General features: G+C 39.4%; 1 protein-coding gene across 2 annotated transcripts; it reads left to right on the forward strand.

Moving 5' to 3' along the window:
• Nucleotides 1-1,385: 1,385 nt before the first annotated feature.
• On the forward strand, nt 1,386-14,844 carry LOC131945235 (uncharacterized). Of its 2 annotated transcripts, XM_059306277.1 has the most exons (9): nt 1,386-1,577; nt 2,280-2,393; nt 3,118-3,309; nt 4,572-4,707; nt 6,700-6,790; nt 7,772-7,970; nt 9,743-10,033; nt 11,429-11,513; nt 14,603-14,844. In XM_059306277.1, exons 2-9 carry the CDS (start codon nt 2,318-2,320, stop codon nt 14,811-14,813), a joined length of 1,281 nt encoding a protein of 426 aa, XP_059162260.1. In that variant the 5' UTR covers nt 1,386-1,577; nt 2,280-2,317; the 3' UTR covers nt 14,814-14,844. The 2 variants fall into 2 exon arrangements, with proteins under 2 accessions (XP_059162260.1, XP_059162261.1); XM_059306278.1 differs by lacking the exon at nt 11,429-11,513 and having other exon boundaries at nt 14,603-14,715.
• The last annotated feature ends 1,429 nt before the right edge of the window (nt 14,845-16,273 follow it).

A 16,273-nucleotide genomic window follows, 5' to 3' on the forward strand; every position in this document is an offset into this window, starting at 1 on the left:
TGTGATAATGCTATTTATATCCCACGCCGGAAGGATGTTTGAAGTGTAAGCACGAAACGACGCTAAACCTGGACAAATGCTTCTTAAAAATCGCCAGTCGTGCGTCGAAAAACTGGGCTGTCCCCCTCAATCGGAAAATGATTTGATAAAAATTTTTAACATTGTGTAATGTGTTTAAAAAAAACGAAGACAAATTTATCTAAAGTGAAGTTTAGCTTAAAGAAATGATCTGGAAACCGTTCAAGTATAAAAATTTAAAAGCCGTGATCCATGCTTCAATAAAAAGAGTGGGTTTTTTTTAAGGGAGGCGGAGTTCTACTGATTTTTTATTTGTTAAATTTGGACGATGTGGTGGGGAGTAACCACTTTTCATGGACACCCCCCCCCCCCCCCCCGATAAATTAATTCGCATGATAATTTACAAAATTTGGCGGGGGCCAGGTTCCAGTTGCTCCTAGCATTTTTTTTCGCGTATGTGAATGTGTATTTGGAAGTAGGGATGGGAATTAAACCACCCACAACATAACAAAATTTTGGGGAAAAGGCTATTTTTAACTGTGTATCTATAAATCTACATTTGGCAGCATTTCTATCCGGAACTGTCTTATTTAGTGCCGTTGATATAATCATTATGGGTAGAAAGTCAGTATGAATTCTATATTCAGATTTAACTTTAATGTTTTAAAAATGTTTAGGTTGTATTTCTATCAGCGGTGAATCCAATGAAGATGAGAAAAAAGTGTTGTTATAGCCCATTTGTATTGCTACGTAATTTTAGTTGATTGTTTTCTGTGTCAATAACTTTTGGTTGTTCGGATCTAGGTTCGGACATGCGACTGAGGACGTCCTTGAGGTCATTTACTTGCCCCCAACCTACGTTGGGGAAATTATAGGTAGCTGGGCATAGTGCTGACAATACTACCTCTTTCACATGTCGAAGTCAAGAAACAGACTGCTTCATCTGCACAATGGATCGCTAGTTCTAAAGAGGAATCTTTACTTTACATAACTTTAGGACCTAAATGTATTTGTTTACCCCGTCAGTAGCTTTAAATAAAGTTGCCCTTTCGAACCTGGCGGCCCATTGGGACAAATGAAATTGTTTTCTGAGCCCTTGACATATGAAATGATAGTACAGTGGCTAGCTACCTTTACTTCCCCCCTCATGTAAGGTACCCAAGCTTTTAGCAAGCTTACACAATTGTAATAGTTGCCCTATCAGTAGTTTCAAGTGGGTAGCTGCATCTTGTATCAACACGTTTGTTAATGAACCTAAACAAAAATTATGAACGCAAAGATGTCTATTTTTAGAAAAGTAGGATTTTCGTTTCTTGCTAGGCCTAGTGTGCAAACCGCACCAAACTACTGACGTCACATCCGCTTGATTTTGCACTACAACAGCGTTTTGAATTTTACTATTTGGTTTTAAAATATCTTCGTAAGATCTAGATCTAGATTACCTCTATCTTATTTGTGAGATAAGGTTTTGTCTTCCTTGAGCGAAAAGAAATAAATTTCATGTAATACAAAATGCCGGCGTGAATGGTCACTATCGGGAACTTATATTTGTTAGATTGGTGAATAATTAACTACATTTATTTCTAGATCTACAGTTTACAAATGTCAAATAGTTTACATTTTGCATAGTTTAATCTTTATTATTACTGGGATTTTGACTAGATCTAGATCTAGATCTAGATCTAAATCTATTACGTTAAAAATTAATATATTATATTATACAAAAAAAGTGTTGTGCAACTATTACCATAAATAGATACTATGCCGCTAAAGAAGCTTAATATTATAAGAAAAGTTATTTCTAGTTCTTTAAATAATGGGATGTGTTAACTAGTTCATTTTATAGATAAATTATAATTTCTATGTTTATTATAGCCGAACCTTTCTGTTACATAGTAAAATTGAATGTAATAATTAAACAAGATCACGATAACTATTAGTCTACTATTAGATGAACACGTTTTGGTAAAGTAAAAACCCCGATATAGCGTCTATAATTATTCCGGGACGTTTTAACTATAAAAAAAAACAATGAAACAAAGACATACGGTCTTCTACCCCATTCCGGAATAAATAACAGTGCTATATTGCATCATTTTTTTATCCAGTGGCGTCGCTAGGTCGGGTGTCACCCGGTGCGGTCCACACCCCCCGCCCCCACCTCGCGACGCCTCTGGTTTCATCTATATTTAACGTTAGGCCCATCCAATGCTGAGCTAAGGGTTTACCTAGCTCCAAAGTCGAATGAAACTTTTTTTCAGTCCCGCCATGTTCTGAGAGGTTCGTACATAGTGTGGTGATGAGGTACCTCAGATGTGCGACAGCCTGGGTCCTTCTTCATATCGCTGTGGTCATTGGCTATTCTGATCTTAGAAGTAAGTGCGTGTATTTTGGCGGGCATTATATGGAGGTGTTGGGGGTTGCTTAGGGGGGGAGGGGTTGTGGCGCGACCCGGTTTTACATACAAAGGTGTTATATTATTAATGAAAAATTCATTAATTTACATCGTGAAGTTCTATTTTCGAATCTGACTTTAACGGTCTATAAGCCAAGTAAAGTAGAGTTCATCTGTTTCTGTGGCCTCAACATAGGAAGAGATAGTGTGGTCAGCACTATGCTTAACTCGTGTTAGGAAAAGTAAAGGCGGCTGTGCAAATTGCTGACCATACCTTTCCCTTAATATGCCGAGGTCAAGAAACATAAGCTTTACTTAATCTGCCAAATAGATCGTTAGGTCTTAAGAGAATTCTTTACTAGAACTGTCTATAACTATAAACATATCCATTAAGAAAAAAAACATGATATTAAAAATATAAAAATTACACATGTGTAAATGTTATTTTTAAATGCCTGAATTTTACCCCAAAAGATTCCTAAATTTTAAGGGGAGGAAGGGGGGTTTATCCCACCCCACACTAACAACATCTTGGAACGATCTTAAGTTCAAATAAGTGGCCATTTTAAAGGAAGCTGGCAGAAGGGTGTTACGGCATTCGGGATATCTTTAAACAGTACGGGACCGGGTTAAGGAAAGTGGGACATAAATGTTTTGACGTCATACCTTAAACATGCTCTCACAACTTTAAAATCTTCTCGCAGACGACAAGTGCGTGGCTCCTTCCATGGCCGTGAACCTACCAAAGTCAAGGACGGTGTGGTCGGGGCGTGTGGACATCACGATGGAGTGTGACCAAGGTTACGACCTCGCGCTCAACTCCCCGCCCGGGGCGAGGTTCATGTGTTTCCCCAACGGCAGTGATTGGATACCCGACTACATACCGGACTGTAACAGTAAGAGAGGGGGGGGGGGTCAATGTCAGTCAGCTGTCCTAATGGTCAGTTGTTTGACTGTCTGACTGGTCTCACTTGTATGACTACCCGTAACAGTAAGAGAGGGGGGTGGGGGCTGGTCAATGTCAGTCAGCTGTCCTAATGGTCGACTGATGTCTGTTTGACTGGTCAGTTGTTGACCGTTATTGTCTGTGTGACAGGAGTTGTCTAATAAACCTGTTGTCTGTCTAAAGTGACTTGCAGGAAAACAAAATTCTACCATTTCTGTTTATACGCTTTGATTGGGCACAGGCCTACCCAGTGTTTCTTCCAGACTTTTTTTCTCCGGGGGTGCACTTGAAATTTTCGGGGGGGGGGGGCGGTAGACTTTCTTCGGGGGGGGGGGGCGTACACTGTTAAAAGTATATATTTTCTATATAAACTATATAAATTTTATATCGTTCGGGGGGGGCGGTAAAAAATTTTCGGGGGGGGGGGCAAGCCCCCCATGAAGAGATGCCTGGAAGAAACTCTGGGCCTACCCACAAACTTTTGCAACTTACACCATGATAAACATAACTTTACAGAGGCTTAGCGGGGGGGGGGGTATATATGTCCCCGGGCGCCGACCTTAGGGGGCGCCAAAATGGGCAGGAAAAACAAATTACAATGTAATTTTAGTTGCATGTTTGCATTATAAATAGTTTGGGGGGGGTGCAAATCGAAAGTTTGAGGTGTTCTTCTTCTTCTTCTTCGTTCTTAATTTTTAGTGTTGGGAGGGATCGAGCCTTATCTGCCAGAGGGTTTTGAACTCGAGACTTTTTTCGAATTTATCAACCATGAGCTTTGACTCGACCATGCTTCCATCACAATTAAGGATTACGTGTCAACTGGTTACGCGCCATTGTCTCCAGCTAACGAGCCTCATCTGCCCGAGGGTTCGAACTCGAGACTTTTCGGTTTAGCAAATCGAAACTTTGAGGGGGGGGTACAAATCGAAAGTTTGAGAGGGGGGGTGCATATTGAAAAATTGAAAGTTTGTCCCCGGGCGCCAGGAAGAGTCGCTCGGCCTCTGTAACTTTACCGTGTCCCAAAGCCTACAAGAACACAATGTTTCACCAGTGCCTATGGATAATTGATTAGATACCAAATTTGATGGTAAATATACCGGATAAGTGTGGATAAAGTGTGGATTAAATCTGGCCGAGAGAGTGAGAACGGAACATATAGTGAGTTTGGCTAACAGATCCGAACTCTCTCACAACATGGTGATTTTTCCACAGCGAAAGCATTTCCTCACAAAATTATCGTGGTGACCACAATCATTTTGAGTAAAAACTGCCCCACCATCCCGGACATCTCTATGCATAACTCTGAGAATTTGAAGGTTGGACCTGACAAAAAAATTGACATTAGCAAGTAAGTGAGCTATCCTGCATTGTATATATAAGGTTAAGAGTTTTACTTTAAAACTGTATATTAAAGTAACCAAACTTCATTTTTTCAATTGTTGATTATACATCCTAATATATAAATCCCCACGTTCGCACATCTCTCTCTCTCTCTCTTTCTCTGTCCGCAAAAAATTTTCGCCGGACATCACGTCAGAATCGGCAGCGATAAATCGAGAACTTTTTACGGACTTTTGTTGCAAAAAATATGTTAGATGTTTTAAATGTATAACCACAAAATTATTTAAAGAAGAAAAATAAAAAATAAAGGCGTATTCGAATATAGAGAAACAGTATTATTTATGCAACCGGAAAAGCATTAATATATGTGAAAAAGAACGCATAAAACTGTGACGTCACTATTGCTTATACATTAACTAATGACGTCATCTGCCGTGTTTAGAATGAAAAGAAATGAACTATTTCATTCAAATTTGATTTAGATCTACGTACACTATGAAATGTATACAATACAATTTTTCCGGCCTAAACTCATAAAATTTATTTTATGTATTTGGATTCTAGATCTAGAGATTCTAGATCTAGACTAAATCTAAATCTAAATCTACGCAATAACTAGATCTAGACGTAGACGCTAAGATCTAGTTTTAGACTCTAACTTCTCTAAAATCAATTCCAAAAATAAATTTCTATATTAGGACTAAACTATTTCAAGACTTATTTATTTTATACAAAATCTTTGTTATGAACTGGCTAATTTGGGATAAAAAATTAATTTGAAAGAATAGGCATATTCGCGTAAGTTAAGATTTTAAAATACGTCTTTCATTCTCCGTATTTTATAAGGTGCCTAAATAGCGGAGATGTTAGTGTACATTAAACCACGCAGGTGGTGCGGGTTCGAGACACAGCAAGTCAACTTGGTTAATGTATTATTTTTTATTATGCTCGGGCTAAACTTAAAAAAAAAATTCTTTTAGGAATCTAGCTCTAGATCTAGATTGTCGGGTGTCCGATAGGGCACTTCCCGGCGCCGCAGGCGCTTCAAATTTGGCATGATCTTGCCTTGGTGCGACAGAACACGGGGGCCGGTTGGCCGAAAAGTCTACGATGTGGGGGTCAAAACTGACCTCGACTGACCGGTACCTTATATGAGCTATAAATCGAAAAAAAATGTCCACGGAGGAACCTCTTCATAACTCTTGAGGTCGTAGACCGACCTTCGGGCGAATTAATTAAGCATTCAAATTCTCAATGTTTTCGAAAGCCTAAGCGAAGCTGGGCAGCATGCCTAGTAACATTATATTTGTCTACTCTAATGGTGACACTATTTTCCTTCAAACATAACTTTTGTTTTGTAAGTCCCAACTTTTAAGGGTTATATAGGTGTAATCAACGATATGGAATATTCGAATAAGTTGATATAAGCATGTATTTTGTGCACATTATTTTCAAGAAATTACACAGTTATCTATTAGATATCGCTTACTTAAATTTCATGATCTTTACTCACATGTATATTTACTTTTGTATACATATTTTTCATGATCTAGACTTACCAATTATTTACATACTTATCCACTGAATATCAAGATCTTTGCTCACACATATCCTTTACCTAATCATAGCTCGCCAACTATTTACTTCTTATACACCTACTTGAATGATCTCTACTCAACCATATCCTTTACCTAATCATAGCTCGCCAACTATTTACTTCTTATACACCTACTTGAATGATCTCTACTCAACCATATCCTTTACCTAATCATAACTCGCCAACTATCTACTTCTTATACACCTACTTGAATGATCTCTACTCAACCATATCCTTTACCTAATCATAACTCGCCAACTATCTACTTCTTATACACCTACTTCAATGATCTCTACTCAACCATATCCTTTACCTCATCATAACTCGCCTACTATTTACTTCTTATACACCTACTTGAATGATCTTGACTCCGCTGACCAGATTCTCAAACTTTTTTCTCAGGATCTGTGGCAAGAGCAAGAATTTTGTCACGTGTGATATTCACAGTGTCACTAAAGTTTGTGGCAATGCGCCCAACAAGCCAGAGAATTTTGTAAGTTGTTGGGCTTCAAAATACGGATAGATGGGGGAAAGATATTAAATCATATGAAAGCGTTAAAATGGGGGGGGGGGGGGCGTTGGTTATTAAATCACATGAAAGCTTTAAAGTGGGTGGGGGGGGGCTTGGAGAAATTAAATCATATGAAAGCGTTAAAATGGGGTTGGAGATATTAAATCATATAAAACCATTACAATAACTGTCTATAAGATGAGAATAAAAATCGATATATTAGTTACAATTAAACTTATAAGTAAACTGCATAATAATTTTGAAAAAAAAAAGTAATGAAAGTCTTAGTCGTCTAGTTTTATTTTTTGGATCCACGCGCAGAGGCCCGTAGACAACAACCCATCTACAGGGTCGAGGGAACCGGAACGATTTATCTAATTTGCACCTTACCCCCCCCCCCCCCCCCCCCCACTCACCCTCTCCATCACACACAAAATAACATTAATTTACACAAGGTGACGAAATCGGGAGGTTTGGTGGCGCTTTTTTTTTCAGACCATTTCCCTAAAGATTTTTTTTTTGTATCACACATTCGATGTAGATAATAGTTAAGCCGAGTAGCAGCCTGTTTTCTTAAATGTGACTGTTTTCGGTATTGTGGCTCAAACGAACTTTTTTTTTTCCCGGTTTGGTGTCCATTTAAGTTCAGTGACCGGGGCGGCCGTCCCCCCTTCCCTATAGCTACGCCTCTGTCCGTCTGAAGTCTAAGTCAAGGAGGCATATGGCGCATAATATGTTGACATGTAATATTTAATGTGTGGAAATCCCCTTCAACACAACAGTTAAGAACTAAGATGAAAATTAAGTTTACTAAAAATTACCCATCGAATTTTGTTTTTATTTCATGTAAATGCTGCATTCGTTGACCAAAATCATGTAAGAAATACGATTACATTTCATATTTTTGTAATGTGTCAAGTCTCCGTCTTCCCTACTCCCCCTACACCCCCCCCCCCCCTCTAGATTCGCATACAGATCATCGACTCCTTCACAAAAGACCTGACCTGGACCCAATACAAGTCTGATGCAGATGAACTGAGCAGACATCTTGTTGACCAGCTTTCTGAGGTCACCGGAAGTTCAGAGTTCAACACGGCTTTAACCGGAAGTTGTAAAGCCGGCTCGCTTGCCGTGCTTGCTGCCGGGAAGGAGATCGTCTGCCGTAAGATTGTGAAACGCAGTGGCGTAGACAAGGGATATTGGGAGGGGGGGGGGGTTGTAACCCCTACTATTTACTCACATCCCTATATATATATATATATATATATATATATATATATATATATATATATATATATATATATATATATATGATATATTCGAACCCCTCTCATGACCAATTCCTGGATACGCCACTGGTTAAACGTATATATATTTACAGTAGGGGGTATCGATGTTGGTACTTCTTAAAACGGCGGTAGGAAGTATCGAAGTTGGTTCTTTTTTAAATGACGGTAGCAAGTATCGAAGTTGGTACTTTTTTAAATGACGGTAGGAAGTATCGAAGTTGGTACTTTTTTAAATGACGGTAGCAAGTATCGAAGTTGGTACTTTTTTAAATGACGGTAGGAAGTATTGAAGTTGGTACTTTTTAAATGACGGTAGGAAGTATTGAAGTTGGTTCTTTTTTAAAATGACGGTAGGAAGTATTGAAGTTGGTACTTTTTTTAATTGACGGTAGGATGTATTGAAGTTGGTACTTTTTTTAAATGACGGTAGGAATTTTGAAGTTATTTTTTTTTATTATCAGAAAGAGGTATAGAAGTTGGTATTTTTTGTAGAAGGTATTTTGGTTAAAATACATTAAATGACAAAAAAATTATTGAAGTTGGTACTCTTTGAAATGTGGTTAGGAAATATTACATTTGTTCCTTTTTAAATGACGGTAGGAAGTATCGAAGATTTAACTGTTTTAAAATAGTTGTAGAAGATATTGTTTCTGTTGATACTTTTTAAAAATGTACATGTACGAGGTATCGAAGTTTTTATCATTCAAAATGGCTGTAGGAAGTTTAAATGATTGTATGAGGTATAAAATGGGACGGCATGGTCGAAGCGGTAGAGCGTTCCTAACCCAAAAAGTATTGAGTTCGAATCCGGGTCCAAGTCAGTAGAACGTTCTTGAGTCGATCCAGCTCTGTTGGGTACCTAACTCAGGTTAGGGAAAGTAAAGGCGTTTGGGCAAAGTGCTGACCACACTATCTCTTCATATGCCGAGGTCAAGAAATATATGAACTCTACTTCATCTGTCCAATGGATCGCTAGGTCTAATGAGGATTCTTTACTTTTTGAGGAATCAAAGTCAATACTTTTTTGAATTGACTCTTTAAGGTATAGAAGATATTTTTTAAATGACCGTATGAGGTATTAAAGCTAGCTATGTCTTTTACAGGTATCGCAAAATGAACCTTATATTAAGCCTCTACCTCTGCTTAGATAATCATGGCCATGCCGGTGGTGTGCGTGGCAAACCTACAACTTTCTCCAGTGTTTCTTCCAGACTTTTTTCTCCGGGGGGGGGGGGGGGCACTTGAAATTTTCGGGGGGGCGGTAGACTTTCTTCGGGGAGGCGGACACTGTTAAAAGTATATACTTTCTATATAAATTATATAAATTTCATTTTGTTCGGAGGGGCGGTAAAAAAAATTTCGGGGGGGGGGGGGGGGGGCTTCCACACCCCCCCCCCCTCCCCCGAAGATATGCCTGGAAGAAACTCTGACTTTCTCCTTACAAAAAGCAACTCAGAACAAATGAAATATTTATAGTTTAACTAGGAACCTTCCCCCCCCCCCTTCCGAAATTTTCAAGTGCCCCCTCCCCTAGGAGAAAAATGTCTGGAAGAAACATTGCTGCCTTCACTTCTCCCTATAGCCCCTGTTGGTTATTTAGCACGGGGAGGCAACACTTTTAACAACGTAACCTTTGGTACCTCAGGGGGCTGTTCACTGGGCCACTACCTTGTACCCGAGCAGAAGAAATGCCTGCCGTGTAAGCCCGGCTACTACGCCGACGCCCCCCTGCGGACCAACTGCACCCTCTGCCCGGGGCTGGTGGGCGTGAAAGATGACGTCATCTGGGCCAACGTCAGCCGGATGCCGGATCGAGGCTACAGCTTGACCCAGTGCCCGTATGTGAAGAAAGAGCACGGTCAGGCCACCGTCATCAACCCCATGGAGCAGCCGGAGGCCAAACTACAACTCTCCTCCTCCCAGGATAATAATCACGGTACTTTAGATGGCTGAGTTAGCGTTAGCGTTAGGGTTAGCGTTAGCGTTAGGGCTAAGGTTAGGGTTAGACTTAGAGTTAGAGTTAGAGTTAGAGTTAGAGTTAGAGTTAGAGTTAGAGTTAGAGTTAGAGTTAGAGTTAGAGTTAGAGTTAGAGTTAGAGTTAGAGTTAGAGTTAGGGTTAGGGTTAAGGTTAAGGTTAACGTTAACGTTAGAGTTAGGATTAGGAGTAGGTTAATGTTAAGCTTCGGTAGGAGTTCGTGTTAGGATTGTTAGGATTAGGGTTAGTGTTAAGCTTGGGTAGGGGTTCATGTTAGGATTATTAGGATTAGGGTTATTCAAAATGGAACGGTTTTTGTTTTTGTTCTATAGCGTGTGGTGTTAAAATCCGATCTAGAATTCTGTGCTTTATTTTAAAATAAGCTAAGATATATATATATATATATATATATATATATATATATATATATATATATATATATATATATATATATATATATATATATATATATATATGAGTGTGTGTGTGTGGCGGGGGTTAAGCCTTCAGGTCTCTTCTACGATCACCCTCAATGCTACGCAAAGTTATTAGAAAATAAATACACTAATAATTTCCAAAATACAATGCTGATCTACATGTTCTACCAAATTGGTTTAACCGAGCTAAGTGGAGGGCTGAAATCTCCCATCCGTAATCTCCACACTTTCCAGACAGCCGTATTAAAATACTCTTTCTAGATAATCGGATGGAAACACACGTTCTGGTCAAAAGAAAATACACTTTCTACTGTTGTCCACTCTCACAACAGTTCTACCCTTTCTGCTGACAGCGACCGACGCCCGAAAAAATCTCCCCCCCCCTCCCTTAAAGAGGGAGGGGGGGGGAGATTTTTCACTGACGGAAAAAGTCTATCCCCTCCTTCTTTAAATTCACCGAAGGAAGAAATCTATCCCTTCCATCTTTAAATTCACTGACTTATAAAATCTACCCCATCCCTCTTTAAACTGACTGACGGAAAAAACCTACCCCCCATCCCTCTTTAAACTGACTGTCGGAAAAAACCTACCCCCCTCCCTCTTTAAACTGACTGACGGAAAAAACCTACCCCCCTCTCCCTCTTTAAACTGACTGACGGAAAAAACCCACCCCCCCCTCCCTCTTTAAACTGACTGACGGAAAAAACTTCCCCCCCCCCTCCCTCTTTGAACTGACTGACGAAAAAAACTACCCCCCTCCCTCTTTAAACTGACTGACGAAAAAAACTACCCCCCTCCCTCTTTAAACTGACTGACGGAAAAAACCTACCCCCCCTCCCTCTTTACACTGACTGACGGAAAAAACCTACCCCCCCCCCCCTCCCTCTTTAAACTGACTGACCTTTAGTTACTTCCACAGGCAGCAGGGCCGAGAATTGGAGCATAATCCTGGCAGTCGTCGGCTGCACAACGCTGTTCCTGTTGGTCACGTACACCCTTAGCGCGTAGGTAATGAAATCCCTATCTCATATAGATCTAGACTTAGTGTGTAGGTAATGAAATCAGCTGTGATGATAGTGTACTTAATAGGCCTACCACGCAGGTGGTGCGGGATCGAGACACACCGAGTCAAACTTAATTTTTTTTTAAATATGTGAATCTTCCAATTTTAGACTATAAAGAAAGGAACTACTTCATTCAAATTTGATCTAGATCTATAGATCTACTCATCAAGACGTACGGATTTTTAGCTAATTAGTTATTTCGTTGCTTTGACACTAATATCGTTCAGCGTGTAGTAAAGCACATTTCGTTTTGACCAATAACTATTTCATAAATTATTTTTCTCAAACAAGTACAACATTTTAAAATATATAGGCCTATAATTCACGTGAAACGGGTACCAATGGCAAGTCTTATATAGTCTTAGTGTGTAGGTAATAAAATCAGTTGATTCTGTATCCCTACCTTATATAGTCTTAGTTTATAGGTAATGAAATCAGTTGTTTCCGTATCCCTACCTTATATAGTCTTAGTGTATGTAATGAAATCAGTTGTTTCCGTATCCCTACCTTATATAGTCTTAGTGTATGTAATGAAATCAGTTGTTTCCGTATCCCTACCTTATATAGTCTTAGTGTATGTAATGAAATCAGTTGTTTCCGTATCACTACCTTATATAGTCTTAGTGTGTAGGTAATAAAATCAGTTGTTTCCGTATCCCTACCTTATATAGTCTTAGTGTGTAGGTAATAAAATCAGTTGTTTCCGTATCCCTACCTTATATAGTCTTAGTTTGTAGGTAATGAAATCAGTTGTTTCCGTATCCCTACCTTATATAGTCTTAGTTTGTAGGTAATGAAATCAGTTGTTTCCGTATCCCTACCTTATATAGTCTTAGTGTATGTAGTGAAATCAGTTGTTTCTTTATCCCTACCTTATATAGTCTTAGTTTGTAGGTAATGAAATCAGTTGTTTCCGTATCCCTACCTTATATAGTCTTAGTTTGTAGGTAATGAAATCAGTTGTTTCCGTATCCCTACCTTATATAGTCTTAGTTTATAGGTAATGAAATCAGTTGTTTCCGTATCCCTACCTTATATAGTCTTAGTTTGTAGGTAATGAAATCAGTTGTTTTCCGTATCCCTACCTTATATAGTCTTAGTTTGTAGGTAACGAAATCAGTTGTTTCCGTATTCCTACCTTATATCGTCTTAGTGTAGGTAATGAAATCAGTTGTTTCCGTATCCCTACCTTATATCGTCTTAGTGTTGGTAATGAAGTACAATGCTTCTACGTACTTAGCGTCCTGATAAAGAAATACAATGTCTATATTCTAGGAAAATGTTATATATTTCTATAAAAGCACAGTGTGGGTAGTTTTTTACTCACACCCAGAATTAGATTGCGTACTTGCAGATAAGTTGAAGAGGAATATTTCTTGATAACTTGTGCGGTTCACTTTGATCTAATAAGAAATGTATAGACATCTCAATAATCAAGTTTAAGTGACCGAAAACTTAACTAAGCTGACCGCGGCCTTGTATAAACCTTCATCGGCCACTTTCCGATGCAAGTAAAATGCTATATAATCTGATCGTTGTTATTTTATAAATTGAATACCATAGTGCAAAAAGTACATATGTCTCAAACAACATTTTGAAATAAATGAATTTATTAATTTAAATTGGCTATAAAACTTATCGTTTTTGTTTTATTTGTTTGTTTGAAAGAGGCACTTAACTAATTTCATATCAATATTTGTACGTAAGATAAAGTCATATTCGAGGAATAATGACCATTGCTTAGTTTGTTTTTCACACAAATGTGACTTAATTAATTTTAACATTAGGCTCTTCCATTGTAATTGTAACGAGATGGTGTTCTTGTTCATCAGGAGAGGAAAAGTAAGTATAATGATGTGGCTCTGGTGCTAGTTATATTTGTCTAATGGACCGTGTAATCAAGGGATTGCAGGTGATGTGTAGGTTACATTTTAAAATCAACTCAAAGTGTACGTGTTGCTGATTTGAGAGCATGCATTGCCATTTACATTTTTTATTTTATTTTAAACATACATACATGTTTCAGTTATCATTTGACATGGTGGCTATATACGGCTAGAGCAAAGCCTAGCCGATATCGGAGTCAGTTACAGTGTGTAAATATATCAGTTCATAGGGATTAAGGGAAGAGGCCAGTTTTGGAATATAGCCATTAATATGGATTAAGATAGGGGTCCTAGGTGGAATATACCTTGTCATTCATTTCACTATTAGCCATTAGTTCCACCTAGCCATTAGTTCAATCTAAACATTTGATCAACCTAACCATAAGTTCCACATAACCATTAGTTTCACATAACCATTAGTTCCACATAACCATTAGTTCAATCTAAACATTTGATCCACCTAACCATTAGTTCCTTCTAGCCATTATTCCCACCTAGCCATAACTACCATTAAACCATCAGTTCCACCTAGACTTTAGTTCCTACCTAGTCATTAGTTCCACCTAGCCTTAAATACCATCCAACCATAAGTTCCACCTACCAATTAGTTCCATCCAACCCTTACTTCCATCTAGCCATTAGTAACGGGAACATGACATTACACCCACCCCGCGTCAATTACCCCCCCCCCCCCGGACAATTACCCCCCCCCATTACCCCCCGGAGTAATTACCCCCCTGTCAATTACCCCCCACCTCCCACCCCCGCCCAGTAGGACATTACCCACCCCCCCACCCCCGGACAGGATTAGGGTTAGAGTTAGGGCTAGGGTTAGGGTTGGGGCTATAGCTATGGCTAGGGTTAGGATTAGGGTTAGGCTTAAACCAATTTCTATTGTTGGTTATTGTTTTGTGTTAAGTTTTAGGCTGAGGTGGATGCTAAGTTTTGGTCCTTTTCTTAAGGTTAGGATTAAGGTAATATATATATAGGTATAGAATTCTAGTTAGAGTTAGGATTCTAACTTGAAGGAGGGGGGGGAGGGTAATTGACAAGGGGGTCATTGCTCCGGGGGGTAAATACGGGGGGGGGGTAATGTCCTGTAGCCATTAGTAACACCAGCTAGCCTTTTGCGTCACATTTCAGAATAGCCCAGACCAAACTACACAATATCAAGAAGGCAGAGGCCATGAAGTCCCTGCCCCCTAGTCCAGTAGAGGCGTGCTACCTGTCATCAGACTCCACTGACTCCATAGACAAAACGTCCATAGATGACCAGAGGAGTCAGGCAATCCAAGCCATCATGCTGGGGATGGAAGCTGGGGAAACTTTTACAATCAATCACATAGTCGACTAGTCTAGACCAATCAATAAACAAATGGAGATTCTTCCTTTGATTTAATATTATGACTTTTCGTGTGCATTCCTTAGCGTGTATTTTAGATGTGTTGTGTTCCACAGTACCCAGTTTTATTCAGAATTAGAGGTCTCAAAATTCACCTCTTGAAGAACTGTCACCTTCAATATGCGCCGCTAGGTAGTGTGCCATTCCGTCACATCATTCGCGGTTATAGGGCGTCCGAGCTTTGTCAATGTGGTCTCATCATAAATTTCGCCGAATGGGCGGTCTCTCACAGTGCGGACGCCCATGAGAGCACGCTCGGCTCTTCCTAATCAGTCTACCAGGAAACAAGTTAATAAAAAGTCTAGTGACAATTTAAGCGCAATTTCCTTAATTAATTTTTTGTGACCGAACGAAAGGATATTTTTGAAAACTTTCTTCGGCAATATTGTTCTAAATTACGGCAGGAATCAATTGGTAAATGTTTCAAGTCGCTAAGTGGTCTGGTTGCCGAGATATGGGCCAAAAACTGCATTTTTTTCTGGGAAATCCAGGAAGGAATTCCGGGAATTTTTTTGGCCCACAATCATCATCGGAACTTGCTTAACATATTTGCTTTTGGAACTAATCGATATTGCTTCGTTGAGGAGGAGATACTACTTAAAGCTGCGGACACACATCGGACACACATCCATCCAGATGTTAACAATCATTTGCGCTAAACCGTTGCAAACGTCCTTGTGGGCATTATAACTTGTTTTAAATCGGCCCTAATTTAAACGAATGGTTGCTATGTCTTTCTATGACGTCCGCTCCACTGAATATAAACGTATCTTTCACTAGCCCCAGTCACGGTTCGTACTTAACTGCACCATCCACTAGAGTGGTCTGTGCTTACCCGCTCGTGACCAGGGACAGTACGTCACCCCAGCCTCCGACCAATCTGACTACGCATTTGTCGTGCCCAGCTTAGTTTGAGTGCACCCACACATGGAGCTAAGTGTGTAAGTTCGCTTACGCCACTGCCTATGCCTCTTCTCTAGCTCGACGTGTAGGCTTGTCTGACCGCTGCTTAACTCGACATGGGGCTTGTTTGTAAGGCCACAGTGGCATGGCTAAGATTTGTATGTGCCCACGGCTTGTGTTCAGTGTTGGTTATTAAATATGGATATGCAGGCTTGAAGTTTCTGCTTGAGGTATTTATAGTATACCCATGTTCGAGTAGAAACAGGCCTGCATTTTTTTTTTAAACACATTGATGAGTCTTCTAAGAGGTCCGCGCGTTTGAAAAATTCACTTCTTGAGCTTGCATGATAAATTTGAATAGAAAAGAATTGCTTATTCCTAAAGCTAAAGCTATCATGTTTAGCACAATATTTATAACTTTTTAAAGAGCTAAGCCTAAAAATTAAAGAATGGCCGAAAATTTCCTGCCGTTGCCATGGTGATGGAAGCCATCTTGGATTTTATTTAAT

Source organism: Physella acuta, unplaced genomic scaffold (assembly GCF_028476545.2).
Source record: "Physella acuta isolate Inbredline_101_S28 unplaced genomic scaffold, ASM2847654v3 ptg000532l, whole genome shotgun sequence".
NCBI lineage: Eukaryota > Metazoa > Mollusca > Gastropoda > Physidae > Physella > Physella acuta.